Source organism: Notechis scutatus, chromosome 14, assembly GCF_049901735.1.
Source record: "Notechis scutatus isolate UNSWTSFEM ecotype Mainland chromosome 14, rNotScu1.2, whole genome shotgun sequence".
In the NCBI taxonomy this organism is placed as follows: Eukaryota; Metazoa; Chordata; class Lepidosauria; order Squamata; family Elapidae; genus Notechis; species Notechis scutatus.
The window spans coordinates 8,367,325-8,385,260 of NC_142022.1; the positions used below are offsets into that span (position 1 = coordinate 8,367,325).

Genomic DNA, 17,936 nt, shown 5'->3' on the forward strand with positions numbered 1-17,936 from the left:
TGTTAGTTGATCTTGATCTTTAATCCTTTCAAATTAATTCCCTGTAATCCCTTAATTCCAAATAATGTTCTAGAACTTTCTTTTCTTTTCTTTTCTTTTCTTTTCTTTTCTTCTTTTCTTTGTCCCTTCTTACAAAATTCTTCAAAGCTTTAATAAGCCTCTTTCGTAAATCCAATAAAGGAAAGATACGTCGTTTTTCCAGTTTGCATTCTGCCTATCCCTCGGATTATTGAGACACCAGACGGTTTCGTTTGTATGTTTAATGTAGCAACTTTTTTGCATATCATTTTCATATCAGTCTTACTTTTGCCCAGTAAAATCTGTTCTTCTTCTAAATGTCTTTTAAAACCAAGTTGTTCTACAATGGCAGACATTCTTAAAACTAATTCTGCGTCCGTTGTTCGCAAACATCCTTCATTATGTCTGAGATGAAAGTATTTGCTGTGTTCTGCATGAGTAAATCAAATTTAAGGGTTCTCTAATTACAGGTAGTCCTTGAATTACGATCACGATTAAGCTCAACATTTCTGTTGATGAGTTGAGACATTTGTTAAATGAGTTTGGCCTCATTTTATGGCATTTCTTGCCACCATTGTTAAGTGAATCACTGCCAGTAATTTTAAGAATTGAAAACAACAAATTTTCTTACAATTAATTTCAAAATCTTATTTCAAATCCATCTGGTACCTTTCCAAAAACCTATCACCCTTTTTCGGTTTACTCTAAAAAAAAAAGTTTTTAAATCTTTAAACTTGTATTTAAAACTCCCTTCGCTAAATGGCTACTTGAGGAATACTCACTGGGTACAATCAAACATGCAACGTTAAAAGGTTCCTAATATTTAAAAAGCTGTTCACAAGCATTTGCATATGTGATTAGAAAAGGGAATATGCAAACCCAGCGTCATTTTGAAGGTGTCAATCATATTTGAAGGAAGATGGGGAGTCCTCTGAAGCATTAAATCTGCTGGAGACAATTGACTTGTGGTCTCTTCTGAGGAGCAACTGTCAGGAGTACTTTTGGGCAATCTCAAGGCCTTTCCTTGTCCACTTCTTCATTCCTCTGGAATTGCTGACTCTGCTTCATTTCTTTCCTCCACGTGTCAATTTCATCTGGGTAAATATTTATAATTGACATTTGAAGGAAGTTTTTTTTTTTTTTAATTGTATTTTCCTGGCCAAGCCAGTCAGCTCATCCAGTTCTCGCGAGCGTCAGACATTTTGCTGCCAAAGCTGCCTGGCATCCTTCCCGGCATATAAAAGAGTTGAGCCAGTAGCTAAAATCTCCTGATTATTTATTCCATTCTCCCTGGGAACTAACATCAGTTTTCCATGCTCTGGAATAAAGTGTTCGACAGGTAGGAATGTAACATACAATCCTGCTTTTATTACGGCACCTGGAAAAGGAGCAGGGTGGTGGTTTCAGGATCGTAGAATGGAGGGAAAAGGTATATTTCAAGATTGCAGAATGGGGAAAAGTGATTTCACAATTGGGAAAAAAAATGTGATTTCAGGTTGCAAATGAGGGGAAAACGGTACATTTCAAGATTGCAGAATGGGGAAAAGTGATTTCAGAATTGGGAAAAAATGTGATTTCAGGTTGCAAATGAGGGAAAAAGTATATTTCAAGATTGCAGAATGGGGAAAAGTGGTTTCAGAATTGGGGAAAAATGTAATTTCAGGTTGCAACTGAGGGAAAAGGTATATTTCAAGATTGCAGAATGGGGAAAAGTGGTTTCAGAATTGGGAAAAAATGTGATTTCAGGTTGCAAATGAGGGAAAAGGTATATTTCAAGATTGCAGAATGGGGAAAAGTGATTTCAGAATTGGGAGAAAATGTGATTTCAGGTTGCAAATGAGGGAAAAGGTATATTTCAAGATTGCAGAATGGGGAAAAGTGGTTTCAGAATTGGGAAAAAAATGTGATTTCAGGTTGCAACTGAGGGAAAAGTTATATTTCAAGATTGCAGAATGGGGAAAAGTGGTTTCAGAATTGGGGAAAAATGTAATTTCAGGTTGCAACTGAGGGAAAAGGTATATTTCAAGATTGCAGAATGGGGAAAAGTGATTTCAGAATTGGGGAAAAAAATGTAATTTCAGGTTGGAAATGAGGGGAAAAAGGTATTTCAGGATTGTGGAATGGGGGAAACTAATGATTTCAGGAACACAGAAAGGAAAAACAAGTGTGACCAGGATTACAAATTGGGGGGAAAAAAGTAGTTGAAGATGGTGGGATGCAGGATAAAGTGATTTTAGAATTGTGGAATAAGGGAGGAGGAATGTTTTACATGGCGGTTTTGACTTGTGCGGCTTGAGGGATAAACCATCTTATAAAGGCATCATGGAAACCATCCAACAAATCAATCATGGTGTAAAACACACCAACATTTAAAAAATATCTTGGTTTCTTTTTTTACGAGCATGGGAAGGACTTTTTGTTGCAGATTGCAGGGAGGCTGTTTGGCTGAATATTTTGGAGGGGTTGGCTGCAGTTGATACCAAAACCAGTATGACCACAATGGAGCCCAAAATTCCTGTTGCTAAGCAAGACATTTGTTAACGGATGTTTTGCTTTCTTTTACAAACTTTCTTGTCAAACTTGTTAAGCGAAACCATGCAGCTGTTTAATTACCAACACAGTTGTTAAGGGAATCTGGCTCCCCCCCGTTGTCTTAGCTCATCCGAAGGGGACAGACACTGCAACTGTCATAAGTATGAGTCAGTTGCCAATATTAATCACGTGACCACAGGGAGGGTCGTACGTGCGAAAAACAATCCCAAGTCCCTGTTCTGACTCAAACCTTGTTCCAAGGAAACACACACTAAACAGAGGGAACAGCAAAACTGTTTCATGCTTCTCTGCAAATCCCATTAATTCACGGTTAAAAGGCTGTTTCAAACTCATTGTCTCTGATAAGCACGAGCCTTGCCAAGGTGGTGCAAGGCTGCCAAGAACACTAGATAAAGTTGCCAAGAAATATTTCAAAACACAAAGAGTCTCCAAACACCAACCAAGATATTCTGAACGTCCACAAGATTTGAGTGCAAAAACGTCTTTGCTTCCTGCAAAGAACTCCAGTTTCTCAGCTGGCTTTTATCCCTTAAGGGAGAGGCCTCGGGGACCTCTTCATCGCTGTTGTCAGCCTCTACAATCTCCAAAGACAGCACCCCACTCCTCGATGGTCCTGGGCCCATCCCTGCATCACAAGCAGGCCACTCATCTGAGTCCTCACTCTCCAAGACCTCTGCCATCCACACCTGCTGCCGGCGAACCACAACAGTCCCTTTTCTCCGTGCCCTTGTAATGTTGAATTGGTCACTAAATGAACTGTTGTTAAGTCGAGGACTTTGAAAAGTTTTTTTTTCAACAGTCTGGAAGTTTTTCCAAGGCCAGCAAGTTTTCAACGCTCCAGGCTGTTACCTGTGGCTTGATCGGTCTAGAATAAAACCGTCTTTCACCCACAACTTAATTGTCAATCTAGCAGACGTTATCAACATCTGGCTAGGATAATAGGAAGGGTGGAGTCCTACTTATTCCGATCTGCCCGTCCTGTTTCCCGGTTTGTCACCAGCCAAGACCTCCCAAGGGAGGGGAAGAGGATGGCAGTGATTGTGCAAGATCCTTGGGCGGAATCCAGCTTGCCAGAACTGAGATATTGGGGAAAAATACAAGTGCTACCACCCTGCCTTCCATGGAGGACTTTTAATACTGCACCCTGAGTCAAAAAAAGGGCTGGGAAAATATCTACAGACCCCTCACATCCTGGACATAAATTGTTCCAACTCCTTCCCTCAAAACGACGCTATAGAGCCCTGCACATCAGAACAACTAGACACAAGGGGAGTTTTTTCCCCGAATGCCATCACTCAGCTAAACAAATAATTCCCTCAACACTGTCCAACTATTTACTAAGTCTGCATTACTAATATTCTTCTTATGTTTCCCATTACCTATTTCCTTATCTACTGATGATTATAACTTTGTTCTATACTTTCTCTTCTCTTATTTCTATTGTATTGTATTGTATTGTATTGTATTACATTGTATTGTATTGTATTGTATTGTATTGTATTGTATTGTATTCTATTCTATTCTATTCTATTCTATTCTATTCTATTCTATTCTATTCTGAATACTATTCTATTCTTCCTCTTCTCTTCTTATTTCTTTTTTTTTTCTTTTTTTACAAATTTTATTCAATACATTATTTTAAAACATGGAACATGGTGAAATCATGTTTGACATATCTTTTTGTCTTGCATCTTATAATATATAATATATAGCTTATATACCTTTATACACATTGAATCTTTATACATTTAATTTTCTTTAATTACATCTTCTGCCATTCTCAGTTTTAGTTTAATCACATGATCTCGGATATCCCCTTTGCAAATCCTATTTCTCTTTTTCATTTTGAGTCCTCACTTTCCGTTCCCACCAATAATAAAATTTATTCCAAATTATATAATATTCTGACTCATCCTTATGTTTCATTTCTATTCTCTTCTTATTTCTCTTCTCTTCTGAATTCTATTCTATTCTTCTTATTTCTATTCTATTCTCTATTCTATTCTCTCATTCTTTTCTCTTCTTTCTCTTCTTTCTCTTCTCTTCTATTCTGAATCCTATTCTATTCTTTCTCTTCTCTTCTTATTTCTCTTCTATTCTGAATCCTATTCTATTTGTTCTCTTCTCTTCTCTTTTGAATCCTATTCTATTCTTTCTCTTCTCTTATTTCTCTTCTCTTCTCTTCTTTCTCTTCTCTTCTTATTTCTCTTCTCTTCTATTCTGAATCCTATTCTATTCTTTCTCTTCTCTTTTTATTCCTATTCTATTCTTTCTCTTCTCTTCTTATTTCTCTTCTCTTCTTATTTCTCTTCTCTTCTGAATTCTCTTCTATTCTTATTTCTATTCTATTCTCTCATTCTTTTCTCTCTCTTCTTTCTCTTCTATTCTCTTCTGAATCCTATTCTATTCTTTCTCTTCTCTTCTTATTTCTCTTCTCTTCTCTTCTGAATCCTATTGTATTCTTTCTCTTCTCTTTTTATTTCTATTCTATTCTTTCTCTTCTCTTCTTATTTCTCTTCTGAATCCTATTCTATTCTATTCTTTCTCTTCTCTTTTTATTTCTATTCTATTGTATTCTATTCTACTCTATTATGTTCTTCTTCATTCTATTCTGTCGATCGTTGCTCAGTAATTTATTTATTTGGTGCCGAACTCCACCTCTAAGGATCACTGTGACGCATAAGCTGAACACCTGGCAGATTAAATCGGTCGTGTTTGCTCTGCGTTGGACTCCAGCCTTAAAGCAGACGAATCAGTGGAGATTGTAGGGGATGAGTGGGCTGCGTCTTGCAAGGGGGCTGGATTGAGGAATTTGGGCTGCAAACACCCTGCGTGAGTGAATAAATCAACACCTTTGCAAAGGATGCCCAGAATTAAAAATGCATCCTGTCCCACACCCCTTGCAGGTAAATCTCTCTGGAATTGGGAGGCTGACGCTTCAGGGCTGCTATGCAGACACGGGGCACTTTCGGGGTGCTGTTCTTCATCTTCCAAGGGATGGTCGAGGCCAGAGGTCAGTGGGGGAGCCTTGGGGAAGCCTTTGGTGGGTGGAGCTGGAAGGAAAAGTGGGTGGGGCTTCATTCTGCTGGTGGGAGGGACTGTATTCACTTATTCCCCCCGTTTCCATTTTAGCAAGCCAGCCCTGTAGCCCTAAATTTGTTGGCGCGAATGCCATGGTGTGCGTTTGTAACGCAACCTACTGCGACACGGTGGATCCGGTCTCCCTCCCTGACGTCGGCTACTATGTCAAGTACACAACCAGCCGGGACGGCCAACGCTTGGAGCGGAGCGAAGGGCAAACAGACGCCAGCTCAGGAGCTTCAGGTAAACCTGGGGGAGGTGGGGTTGGGCTAGATGACCTACAAGGGTCCCTTCCCACTATTTTTTTTTTAAAAAAATTCTATCAATTCTTGTATCTCAGGTGAAATTTTCTACACCTACAATCCTTCCGTTCACCACCAGTACATCAAAGGTTTCGGTGGATCGCTCACCGACTCTGCGGCCATCAACATCCTGAAGTTGTCTTACGCAGCCCAAAACCAACTCCTCCGCTCTTACTTCTCGGAAGAAGGTGAGAAAATTGGGAAGGACCGCTTGATGAAAGCTAGCAGCTCAAGGAAAGCTAGCATCCTGAGGCTCTAACTTTCTCAAAGCAAGGATTAAAATCCAGCAAGGTTAGGCTGCATTTTAAAGCCAGAATGGTGGTCTTTGTGGGCATACCATCTGAACAATCCAGAAAGTATTCTGGTTTTTTATTCTTTTAAACAAAGAATAAAACTGACTTTATGCACCAACTTTTAATGAGGAAAAATAAACAAGGTAGGTTCTCCTTTGTAATTTTTAACTGACTCGATTTATCCATGGAATGCTCAAGAATGAAAAGCTTCTTCTATTGTTTAACTCAATATAAATTTGTCAACTGTTATTAGAACTACAAATATGACTATTAGTATGTTATTTATAGTGAAAGGAGTGGCCTTTAGAATAAGGAGATTGACACAAGAATAACATCCTGAAATATCGAATAATCAAAGAATGAAAGATGATATTTTAACACAATATGCGTATTAATATCAAATTCTGTAAGATTGTCAAGTGCATGAAACATGAAGAATATTTGTTTTAAAACGTAAGACACTCTGGCAAATACAATGATATGTTTGTAAAAAATAAGAAAATATAAAAAAAATAACTTGGGGGGGAAAGAATGAAAACCTTCATCTTTATGAGATGGTATGGATGGCATTATCAATTTGTGTGTGTGTGTATGTCTGATTGTGAAAAATTAGACTCCTGCAAGACCACAATTTTTTTCCCTCTCTCTCTGTCTCTCCGCTTCTGCAGGAAGTGAGTACAATTTGCTGCGTTGGCCCATTGGTTGCTCCGACTTTTCCACGCGGCCGTACAGTTACGACGACCATTGCGTGGATGACTTCGAACTCAAGTGTTTCGAGCTGGCCCCCGAAGACACCAAAGTTAGGGTGAGTTCGGCTGGATGCTCATAGTGTCATAGTTGCATCGAAGGGTGGTTTCCACTTGTGAGAAAGTGCATTCTGTCTACACAACAAATAGAGTTGTGGGAAACTTGGTGCTTTCTGAGCTTGGTGGTTTCCTTGTAGACATTTCATGACCCAACTAGGTAATATATCATCAGTGTTAGAAGGGAGAGGGGTTTTCATCAGTGTTAGAAGGGAGAGGGGTTTGGGGAGTAAATGAGAAGAGGAGGAGGAAGAGAAGGAGGAGGAGGAGGAGGAGGAGGAGGAGGAGGAAGAGGAGGAGGAGGAGGAGGAGGAGGAGGAGGAAGACTGTATAGAATCCTGGTGGTTTTTGAGTTTGGCTGTTTCCTTGCAGATGTTTCATTACCCAACTAGGTAATATGACTGTAACTTTGTCCCTTGTATCCTTACAATTTATATTGACTGTTTCCTAATATGATTTGATTGCTTATTGTACTCTATGACTATCATTAAGTGTTGTACCTAATGATTCTTGATGAATGTACCTTTTCTTTTATGTATACTGAGAGTATTTGCACCAAGACAAATTCCTTGTTTGTCCAACCACACTTGGCCAATAAAGAATTCTACTCTACTCTACTCTACTCTACTCTACTCTACTCTACTCTACTCTACTCTACTCTACTCTATTCTAATATCATAAGTGTTGGAAGGGAGTTGGGTTCAGGGAGTAAATGAGAAGAGGAGGAGGAAGAGAAGGAGGAGGAGGAGAAGGAGAAGGAGAAGGAGAAGGAGAAGGAGAAGGAAGAGATTTCTTGCCTAACAACCATGGTGAAAAATTTTGATCAGTTGGGTCAGTAACCATTTATGACTGCTACAATTTAACAACCGTAATGGGCAGGCTCCATGGTGGTCATAACATGAGGACTATCGACAGAGCTCTGGGATCAACATGGTCGAAGTCAACAAACCCACAAGGAGATGGTGTGGATGTTCTTGTGGAGCGTTGATCTGGCCATTCCCCGGAGACAGCTGGTGTCTCTCTCCACAGATCCCCTTGCTCCATCGTATCATGACCATCACCAAGAGACCCCTTTCCCTGGTTGGCAGCCCCTGGACCAGTCCTGGCTGGCTAAGGGACAACAACAGGGTTTACGGAAAATCCAAGATAAAAGGCAATCCAGGTGACCGCTACCACAAGACCTGGGCTCGCTATTTTATCAGGTAATAACGCTTTTTCAATCTCATGGTGCCTAGGAGTTTCTTCCAAAACTCTGAATTTAGCAGGCTCCTCCCCTAACTACGCTCCACCCACTTTGTGGCTCCACCCCTTCTCAAACTCCACCCCAAATCGTGATCTGACCCCTCCCACAGACGTTCTTGAAAATAGCTGTAGATGATTAAGAAATCAGTGGGACAATATGCACGGAGAACTTTAATCCTTTCTCTGTCTGCTCACCCTGCTCCGGGGATATTTTCAAGCTAATCCCTTTGCATTTTTTCGCCAATTTATTTATTACAATCCTTTCTCCCGTCCTCAATCTTGGCAATTTTAAGAAGGGCTGACCTCAACTCGCACGAGTCCTTAGCCAATGTCTGGCTGGAGGATTCTGAGTGATGTAGTCCAGTTTTTTTTTTTTCATACTTCGCCACTTTAAGACCAGGTGGACTTCAACTCCCAGAATTCCCCCAGTCAGACCCTGGCTGGGGGATTCTGGGAGATGTAGTAGTCCACCCATTTCTCCCATCCTTGTCCATCCGTCTCTGTATGCCAAAATGGAGCCTATATCTGGGATCTCGAACTCAAAAGGTGATGGATGGTCTCCAATCTCTTCTTAAAAACTTCCAGCATTCACAGCTTCTGGTAGCAAAAGTTGTTCTGCCAATTGATTGTTCTAACTGTCAGGAAGATAGCAAAATACAAGAGGAAATGACATATGTTGTTTTCCAGGCAACGATGCAGCATGCTGAAACTAATATTATTTGCAAACTTCTCTGCCTTGCATTTAAGGTTCCTTGATGAGTACGCCCAAAACAATATTACTTTCTGGGCCCTCAGCTCACAGAACGAACCCATCACTGCTCTTTTCGTAAGTCGGAATGACTTCCCTTGCAATTATTTCTCACCGCAACACCAGCGCGACTTTATCATTCAAGATTTGGGGCCCGCCCTGGTCGACGGCGGTTACACCGACATCCGCCTGATGATCCTTGATGACCTGAGGTGTCACTTGCCGAACTGGGCTGACCAGGTGGGTTTCCAACTGTAGGACATATCGACGCTTCTGTTCTGAAACTAGGCTTCCCAAAATCACGAAGCAGACCGCTCGTCCCGACAAAACCCCTTTTATTTAGGCTAATGTGAATTCCTCTCAGCCACATCCAGTAAGGTCCCAGCAGTCTTTCAAGAATGATTTACAACCACAGACCTTATCAAGGTTGGAGAGCTGCCAGGCCGATAGCTTCCAAATGCAATGGCTGTATAAGAAAATACTTGGCACGAAGAAATCTAAACACTAACTAAACGAATTAATTGTCTCCTGCAAACTCCACTCCCCTTTCGCTTCTCTTTTATTCCCTGTGGGAGGGACCATTCACTGTCCACCTGTGGCTTTACTCCTGAGTCAACCTTTGTTCCTCAGCTGTTCCCTTCTCCTGGCAGCTCTGTGCATGCGCACACTGGGAACAGGCTCCAGCTGTTCTTCTGCCTCACTGATGTCCGACTCCGAAGGCAACTGATAAGTGTCAGAAGGCCCTGCGCCCATTTCTGCCTCCGACGCAGAGCCCTTGTCAGAACCTTCCCCCGACTCCAGGACTGGCCAGTGTTCCTCCCCAACTTCCTCACTGTCATGGGGGGGGAATCCTCGACTTACAACTATGTGTTTAGCGACTGTTCAACAACACTGAAAAAGGGTGATTTAGGACCGTTACTTGCCTTTAACCACCGTTGCTGTTTCCCCGTGCTCACGTGATCAAAATTCAGAAGCTGGGTTGCCCATTTGGATCATGTGACCGTGGAGAAGCCGCGACGGCCATCAGTGTGAACAAAGGTCATCCGTCGAATTATTATTTTTTGTGACTTTGAACCGTCACTAAATGGGCTGTTGTTGTCAGCTTTGGAAACCATATTGAGACCAGATGCTCCCACGCTGCCACATTTTGAGCCTAAGAAAGCGGGAGGGGAAAATTCCTTGGAGTATATCTAGTTAGACATAACAACATTCTTTTTCTGATTCAAGGTCAAGTGGTGTTGCGCCTAAGTGAGAGGACGGCCTGTATTGAAGCTCTACTTCTTTCCCTCCGTCCCCTGACAGGTGATTGGCAATAGTACCGCGGCGGCTTACGTATCCGGCATTGGCATCCATTGGTACTTAGATTCGGTCACCCCAGCTGGGCTTACTCTAGATGTCACCCATCACCTGTACCCCAATTTCTTCCTGCTCTACACAGAAGCTTGCAATGGTTTTCTGGACTGGGACGTGAAGGTTGCTCTGGGAAGCTGGGAGAGGGGCACCTATTACAGCAGAAGTATCCTAAAGGTAAGGGGACCTCCGGGCTATGACCCCCCAAATTGATCTCTTTGACGGTAGAAATTAGGCAGGAATGGGCGTCCAAAGGTCCTTGCAGTTTCTCGCTCTTCAAAGGACGTTGAATAGTCTTCGGGAAGCTGAACCAGTCAACCAAAACTCTGGCTTAAATTGGGGTGGGCTTGAGGATAACAAGGAAGGAAGTTGGCAGTCTTCTAGTCCATCCCCCTGCTCAGGAAGGAAGGAAATGGAAGAATGAGAGAAGGAAACACAAAGGAAAGGAGAAAGAAGAAGAAAGGCAGGAAGGCAGGCAGGAAGGAAAGGAAACGATAGCAGAATAAGAGTGTTGAAAGGAAATTTGGAGGTCTTCTAGTCCAACCCCTGCTCAAGAAGGAAGGAAAGAAGGAAAGAAGGAAAGAAGGAAGGAAGGAAGGAAGGAAGGAAAGAAGGAAGGAAGGAAGGAAGGAAGGAAGGAAGGAAGGAAGGAAGGATAGCAGAATAAATGGGTTGAAAGGAACTTTAGAGGACATCTAATCCAACCCCTGCTCAAGTAGGAAACCTTATGGCAGACAAATGGTTATCCAATTGCTTCTTGAAAACCCCCAGCGATGGAGAAGGAAGGAAGGAAGGAAGGAAGGAAGGAAGGAAGGAAGGAAGGAAGAAAGGAGAGTAGATAAATGGATCGAAGGAAGGAAGGAAGGAAGATGAGTAGATAAATAGATGGATCGAAGGAAAGGAAAGGAAGGATATATAGCAGAATAACAGAGTTGGAAGGGACCTTGGAGGTCTTCTAGTCCAATCCCTGCTCAAGCAGGAAACCCTAGACCATTTTAGACAGTCCAAATCTCTTCTTTAAAACCTCCAGTGTTGCAGCACCTTTCTGCTGGCAGGTTTTGATCTTTAGTGAACCTAGTTCTAATTTTCCGTGAGTCCAAGACAGACCATAGTCTGTAGCTTGATTCTTTTGGATTTTCCTCAACCCAGAAATGTCCCCCCTTTCCTCCTCCCCCCCCCAGCATGCAAAGGGAAGGAGGGTTGGGCTGTAGTGCAACCGGTAAAGCTACTGATCCTTTTGGTCTCTGCAGAATCTCAACCACTTTGTCACCGGGTGGATTGACTGGAACTTGGCCCTGGACATGAAAGGGGGACCCAACTGGGTGGACAACCCCGTGGATAGCCCCATCATCGTGAACCCCCTCAAAGATGAATTCTACAAACAGCCCATGTTCTATCACCTGGCACATTTCAGGTAAAAACTCAGCCGAGACGGTTTCGCAAGGTGTGGAGGAAGTGGCAATGGAGAGAGAAAAAACAACAATACAGATGCTACAGAAGGGGCTCGTCCAGTGGCAGGGAATTCTGCAGGCTGCCGAGGAAAGGAACGGAGGGAAGGAGGCAGTTTTACATTTAACGGTTCGTGAATTAGATTAAGGTCCACGAACTGACCTCGGTCCAGTGGTATTGGCTAACATCTTCTCTCTTCTGGCCAGCAAATTCATCCCAGAAGGCTCCGTGCGAGTCGCTCTCACCTCCAACTGCTTGTTCGACAGCTGTCAGTTAAAGACCTCGGCTTTCCTGAGACCCGATGGCACCGCGGTGGTTGTGGTGTTGAACGAGTAAGTGGAGAGGGTCTGGAGGACCCCCAATTGGCAATATAGTGGGCTGGTGTGAAGTTTGGGAGATGAAAAAAGAGAGGATTCCTAGGGAGTAATTAGATAAGAGGCCGAGTAGCCTGCAGCTGCATAATGGGCAGAGAAAGAAATTCGGAAGAAACCTAGTGTTGTGGTCCGCCAGCAGCCTGCGGAGACGGCAGCAGAATCAGACAGTGGGGAGGAAAATGGGCCAGTCCTGGAGTCCGGGCAGGACTCGGACGTTGGTCCTGCGTCCGACCCAGAGATGGAGCCAGGGCCATCTGGGAGTTATGTGCCGACTCCGGAGCCTCCACAATCTTGACAGCAGCGAGGCAGAGGAATAGGGGGAGCCTGTTCCCAGTGTGCGCATGCACAAAGCTGCCAGAAGGCAAGAACAGTTAAGAAAAAAAAGGGCGACTGGAGAGTAAGGCTTGGAGGTGATTGGTCCCTCCCAGGAGACATAAAAGAGGAGCAAAGGGACAGGAGTCTTTGCAGGAAGCAACTTTGTTCGTTCTGGTCGGCTTGAAACCTGAAGCTCAGTGTTGAATCTGTGCTCCGGTTGGCCTTGTATAACTAATTGGAAATTTAGTCGTTGGTAGCATTTCAAGGAAGATAAAGGTGCATGCTTATCAGACTTATCCTGAAGGACTTATCCTGGCAGACTTCCATGGGACGATTTATAACTGGTTGAGACTCATTACGGGCTGTGAATGACGATAATTCACAGCCGTTGAACTAAAATAAAAGGGTTTTGGATTTAATGTGTGTTTGTTGATGTCTCCCTAAGCCTTGGTCAAACACCTAGTTTCTTAGTCTGTAAAATGAACAGCGAGCGATTTATATTTCCAGACTTGCAAAATTGTTGTCAACCTTCCAGACAGTAAACAGAACCAGACAAGTTAATCCTACTTTATTGTAAAGGCTACATTCACAGAATCTTCCAAGTCCAAAAGTCGAAATGCCTCACATCTCTCTTAACCAACATCTCTCCTTTTTTCAGCCGGTCTGTCGATATTTCTTTCACTATCTTGGACGATCAGGTGGGTTCCATTAAGGATTCCGCGAGAGCTGACGCCATCCAAACCTACCTGTGGAGGAGGCCCCTTTGAGGTCCTGAGGTGGGGAAGGTAATTCCCTACTCGCTCAGGAAGAGCAGGCTCTGCAGAGAAGGGACCTTGTGCCACACATTGAAGAAGCCGCTCCAGCTAAACCAGTGGAATGTCAGCCTCAGGAGGCATCAAACTTGGTTGATACAACACAGGCGCAATCACAACACCTGGAGCAGTCTAATGATGATGCTCAGTCTCCAATCCCTTGGACATGGACCGTAGAGCTGAGAGCAGAGCAACGATGCTCAATGAGGCTCCTTGCCAAACAAGGGAGTAGCTATCTTAATTAAAGACAGCTGGCCACAGCTTGATTTAAGGGGGCACCATATTCCTGAACCATATTCCTCTTCTGGTCTCCTGTTGCTGTGCTTCTGCTTGTGATTCCTGAAACCCTGATCATTGGACTGTTTGACAAATCTGACCTGGCTCTCTGAACTTTGGACTGGATTTTGACTATTCTTCTGCGCGCTCCTGTCGAGAACAAAAGCACTCCGGAAAACTTTAATTCATTGGTTGATATTCCCTCCCTTGTCTGCTGTTAGCTGCTCCAAAATGAGTAAATGGCTTTCCTGACCTAGTCACTCGGTGTGTGTATTTGTGCATGTGTGAGTTTGAGACCTGAAACAGGACAACTTGGACGAATCAATCTAAACAGAGCTGGAAGGTATACCCTGGAGGTCATTTAGTCCAACCCCCCTGCTCAAGCGAGAGACTCTCTCCCATTTCTAACAAATTGGCTGTCCAATCTCTTCTTAAAAACTGCCAGTGATGGAGCACATAGATAACTTCTGGAGGGAAGTTGCTCCACTGAGTAATTTTTCTCACTCTTAGGAAGTTTCTCATTATTTCTGGGTTGGATCTCTCCATCTTTTCATCTGTTGCTTTTTGTCCTGCGTTCTGGTGCTTTGGAAAATAAGTTGACCCCCCTCTTCTTCTTTGTGGCAGCCCCTCAAATACTGTAATACTGCTGTCATGTCATCCCTAACCCTTCTTTTCTCTAGACTGGCCATACTTAATTCCTGCAACCGTTTTTCATACGTTCAATCAGGCCTTCAACCACCTTAGTTGCTCTTCTCTGCGCTTTTCCCCCAAAGTCTCAACATCTTTATTGTAATCTGATGAGGAAAACTGGATGCAGCGTTCCAGGTGTGGCCTCCCTAAGGCTTTATAAAGCGGGACTTAAAACTTCATGCGGTTTTGATTCTGCGCCTCTCTTTATAAAAACCAAGGATTGTATTTAAGCGCTTTTTGGCCGCCAATGCTGTCTCGTGTTGAAGGGATCATCCAACGAGGACTCCAAGGTCCCCCTCTCCCAGTTAATGGTTTTTGTGCCAGGTTTCACCTAATCTGTCCTTGTACCTTTGGTTTTTCCTGCCCAGGGGTAAAACCTCGGATTTTCTCCACATTAAATTTCGTCTTGTTGGATAAGGGCTCATTGTTGGAATTTGTTGAGGTCTTTTTGGGATCCTGAGGTTATCATCTGGGGGTGTAGGCTACGCCTTCCCGCTGAGAGTCATCTGCAAATTGGATGAGTTTCTTTTTCTATTCCCTCAGATAATCAGAGTCGGAAGGGACCTTGTAGGCCATCTAGTCCAACCCCCCCCCCTCCCGCCCAAGCGGGTGACCCTACACCATTTCTGACAAATGGCAGTCCAGTCTCTTCTTGAAAGTTTCAAGTGATGAAGCTCCCACAACTTCCGAGGGCAACTTCTGTTCCATTGAATATAGAATAACAGAGTTGGCAGGGACCTTGTAGGTCATCTAGTCCAGCCCCCCCGCCCAAGCGGGAGACCCTACACCATTTCTGACAAATGGCAGTCCAGTCTCTTCTTGAAGGTCTCAAGTGAGGAAGCTCCCACAACTTCCGAGGGCAACTTCTGTTCCATGGGTAGATTGTTCTCCCTGTCAGAAAGTTTCTCCTTATTTCCAGGTTGAATCTCTCCTGGGTCAGTTTCCATCCATTCTTCCTCGTCTGGCCTACAGGCGCTTTAGAAAATAGAAAATCGTCTCAAATAGAAAATCATCCATGTCATTTATTTATTTATTTTGATATTAAAAGTTTTTTTTATTTTTATAACAACAACCAAAACAAACAATTTGTGAAGAATATGGAAGAGCAACACACAACTTTGCAGTAGCTTACTTCTCTTCGTGTAGAGGTAGTCCCATTAAGGACTACTCATTGAATATGGTGTGTCAGCAGTGATTTGATCCTGACAAAAAAATCATAAAATTACAGACATTAAATAAGTCATTTAACCAGTGGTGGGATTCGAATTTTTTTTACTACCAGTTCTGTGGGCGTGGCTTGGTGGGCGTGGCAGGGGAAGGATCCTGCAAAATCCCCCTTCCCTCCCCACCCCACTAACCTGCTTTCCAGTTCCATTCTCCTGTGCAGGGCAACCAAAGAAGACCCAGCCGATCAACTGGGACTCAATGGGAGGCAGAGAAGAGATGGGGTTGGCGGGGCCAATCAGAGGTGGGATTGGCCGGGTCTCTGGACTAACTCAAAATGTCCGCTACCGGCTCTGTAGAACCGGTCAGAACCGGCTGAATGCCACCTCTCTGCATTTAACAACCTCTAAAGAGGAGGGATGCGGTGGCTCAGTGGCTAAGACCTTGCTGATTAGAAAGGTTGGCAGTTGGGTGGTTCGAATCCCCAGTGCCGCGTCACAGAGTGAGCACCTAGCAGTTCGAAAGCATGGGGGAAAAAAATGCAAGTAGAAAAATAGGGACCCCCTTTGGTGGGGAGGGAACAGCGTTCTCCGTGCGCCTTTGGCGTTTAGTCCCGCCGGCCACATGACCACGGAGACATCTTCGGATAGCGCTGGCTCTTCGGCTTTGTAACGGAGACGCGCCCTGCCCCCCCTAGAGCAGTAGTCGCCAATCAGTAGGCCAGGGACCACTGGTGGTCCATGAGAAAATGTTGGTGGTCCGCAGAGAAATGTCGCCCCCTCCCAAAGCAATTAATCCAGGCTGCGCAGGAACACGAGGCGGCACCACCCACATGGCTCGCGGGAACACAAGGCTTGCATCGCTTGCATTGTGAACAACACGCAGTAGGGAGGGGAAGGGGGAAAGGGCGGAGGGGGGGAACTTGCCACCCCATGTGTCTGGCCTGGCCACCGGGCTGCTTCTTTCCGCTTCTTTCTTCTTCTGCTTTTGGCTGCACGCAAGGAAAGCAGCCAAAGTCTTTCTTTCTCTCCCCCAAACTCCATCAGAAATGAGACCCTGCAAGGCCTCCCGCTCCGAGAGGCTGCGCCAGCAAAGACTCATTTCTGGCGGAGTTTGGGGGAGAAAAAGAAAGACTTCTGCGGCTTCTGCTGCTTTCCTTGCATGCAGCCAAAAGTCTCTCTCTCTCTCTCTCTCTCCCCCTGAGAACGGAGCTGGAGACGGTATCCCGCAATCCCAAATAAAAAACGATCGATCGGCAGGAAGTTGGGGTGGGGCATTTTCCTGCAGACTTTTTGGGGGATTTTCCCAGGGGGTCTCTGGTCCGCAGGATTTAAAATTGTGAGTTTGGTGGTTCCCTGAGGTCCAAAAGGTTGCCGACCCCCGGAAACTAGAGCTGGAAACAACTAGCACGTATGTGCGAGGGGAAACCTTTCCTTTAAAGGTAATTCAGGACTCATTTGAAGGCACGAAAAAGAGAAAGAAAAATGGCTATATTCTTTGGCCTGCAGGGGGTGCTTGCATTTCAAATGGTGCTAGTCCACATGGACAAAACGTCCGTAGAATTTTAACAACCTCATCCTTAACTCCCACACGTTGGCTGGATTATATAGCCTTTGATCCTTGATGAGATTGTTCCACTACAAATACACTCGACTCTTGCCGCCTCTTGATCATTAACATACCATAATGTGTTATGATAATTCTTCTCACTTCATCATAATTTAAACAGGGGTTTTCTGCCAACATTTTAAGATTATGTTTTAAGCCACTCAGCTGTGAGATTGGATTATTCTGATTGTTATTTCAAAACTCTCAGCATTTCAGCACAGGCTGGCCTAATTAATGATTTAATGAATGAATAGATAATTAATCCCAGAGTTCTCCGGATTTCTGGGAACGGCGCTGTATTCTGAATAAAGTCACAGCCCCGGTCCCTTAGAACAGAGCTGGCTGAAGGATTCTGGGAGTTGAAGTCCACAAGTCTTAAAAGTTGCCAACTTTGGAGACCTCTGCCTTAGAAGAACCATTGTTGTCGACTTCAACTCCCAGAATTCTTAGCAGCTTGGCAACTTGTCAGCGTACTAGCTGGGGGAATTCTGGGAGTTGAAGTCCACAAATCCTAAAAATGGCCAATTTGGAAAAACACTCTTCTAGAACCCCCTCCATTAATATAATATATATTATATGAATATAATATTTAAAAAAAAAATCGGTGGCAAGTCAAGGACTAACCTGACCAGCGGAAGGGAAGTAAAATGAAGAGAATACAAATTTGGAGGGTGCCATTCAGAAATTAAAGGGATATATACATGCAAACAAATTTCACATTTAGCTTTTTATTTCTAAATCAAAGACACACACACACACACACACTTGAGAAAATTCCCTCCGCCACCCTTTGTCTCCCCTTCTGTGTCATTCCCCCATCCAGAGGGACTAGTAACTTACTTTTTTTTGTTAATGGGA

The 17,936-nt window shown here is 43.8% G+C and overlaps 1 protein-coding gene across 2 annotated transcripts; it reads left to right on the top strand.

The window, feature by feature from the left end:
* The first annotated feature begins 942 nt into the window (after positions 1-942).
* LOC113432218 (lysosomal acid glucosylceramidase-like) lies at positions 943-14,718 on the top strand. 2 transcript variants are annotated; one of them, XM_087943672.1, is made up of 11 exons: positions 943-1,357; positions 5,478-5,584; positions 5,704-5,895; positions 5,993-6,142; positions 6,916-7,052; positions 8,080-8,252; positions 9,040-9,280; positions 10,343-10,567; positions 11,641-11,804; positions 12,046-12,171; positions 13,187-14,718. In XM_087943672.1, exons 2-11 carry the CDS (start codon positions 5,521-5,523, stop codon positions 13,293-13,295), a joined length of 1,581 nt encoding a protein of 526 aa, XP_087799798.1. In that variant the 5' UTR covers positions 943-1,357; positions 5,478-5,520; the 3' UTR covers positions 13,296-14,718. The 2 variants fall into 2 exon arrangements, with proteins under 2 accessions (XP_087799798.1, XP_087799799.1); XM_087943673.1 differs by lacking the exon at positions 943-1,357 and having other exon boundaries at positions 5,413-5,584; positions 13,187-14,217.
* The last annotated feature ends 3,218 nt before the right edge of the window (positions 14,719-17,936 follow it).

What these genes read in the sequence shown, in the direction of transcription:
- LOC113432218 (XM_087943672.1), top strand. Translation starts at nt 5,521, where the DNA reads ATGCAGACACGGGGCACTTTCGGGGTGCTGTTCTTCATCTTCCAAGGG. An exon ending in TGGGCTCGCTATTTTATCAG is followed by an intron (nt 8,253 to 9,039) that starts GTAATAACGCTT and finishes CTTGCATTTAAG; the next exon opens with GTTCCTTGATGAGTACGCCC. An exon ending in TATCACCTGGCACATTTCAG is followed by an intron (nt 11,805 to 12,045) that starts GTAAAAACTCAG and finishes TCTTCTGGCCAG; the next exon opens with CAAATTCATCCCAGAAGGCT.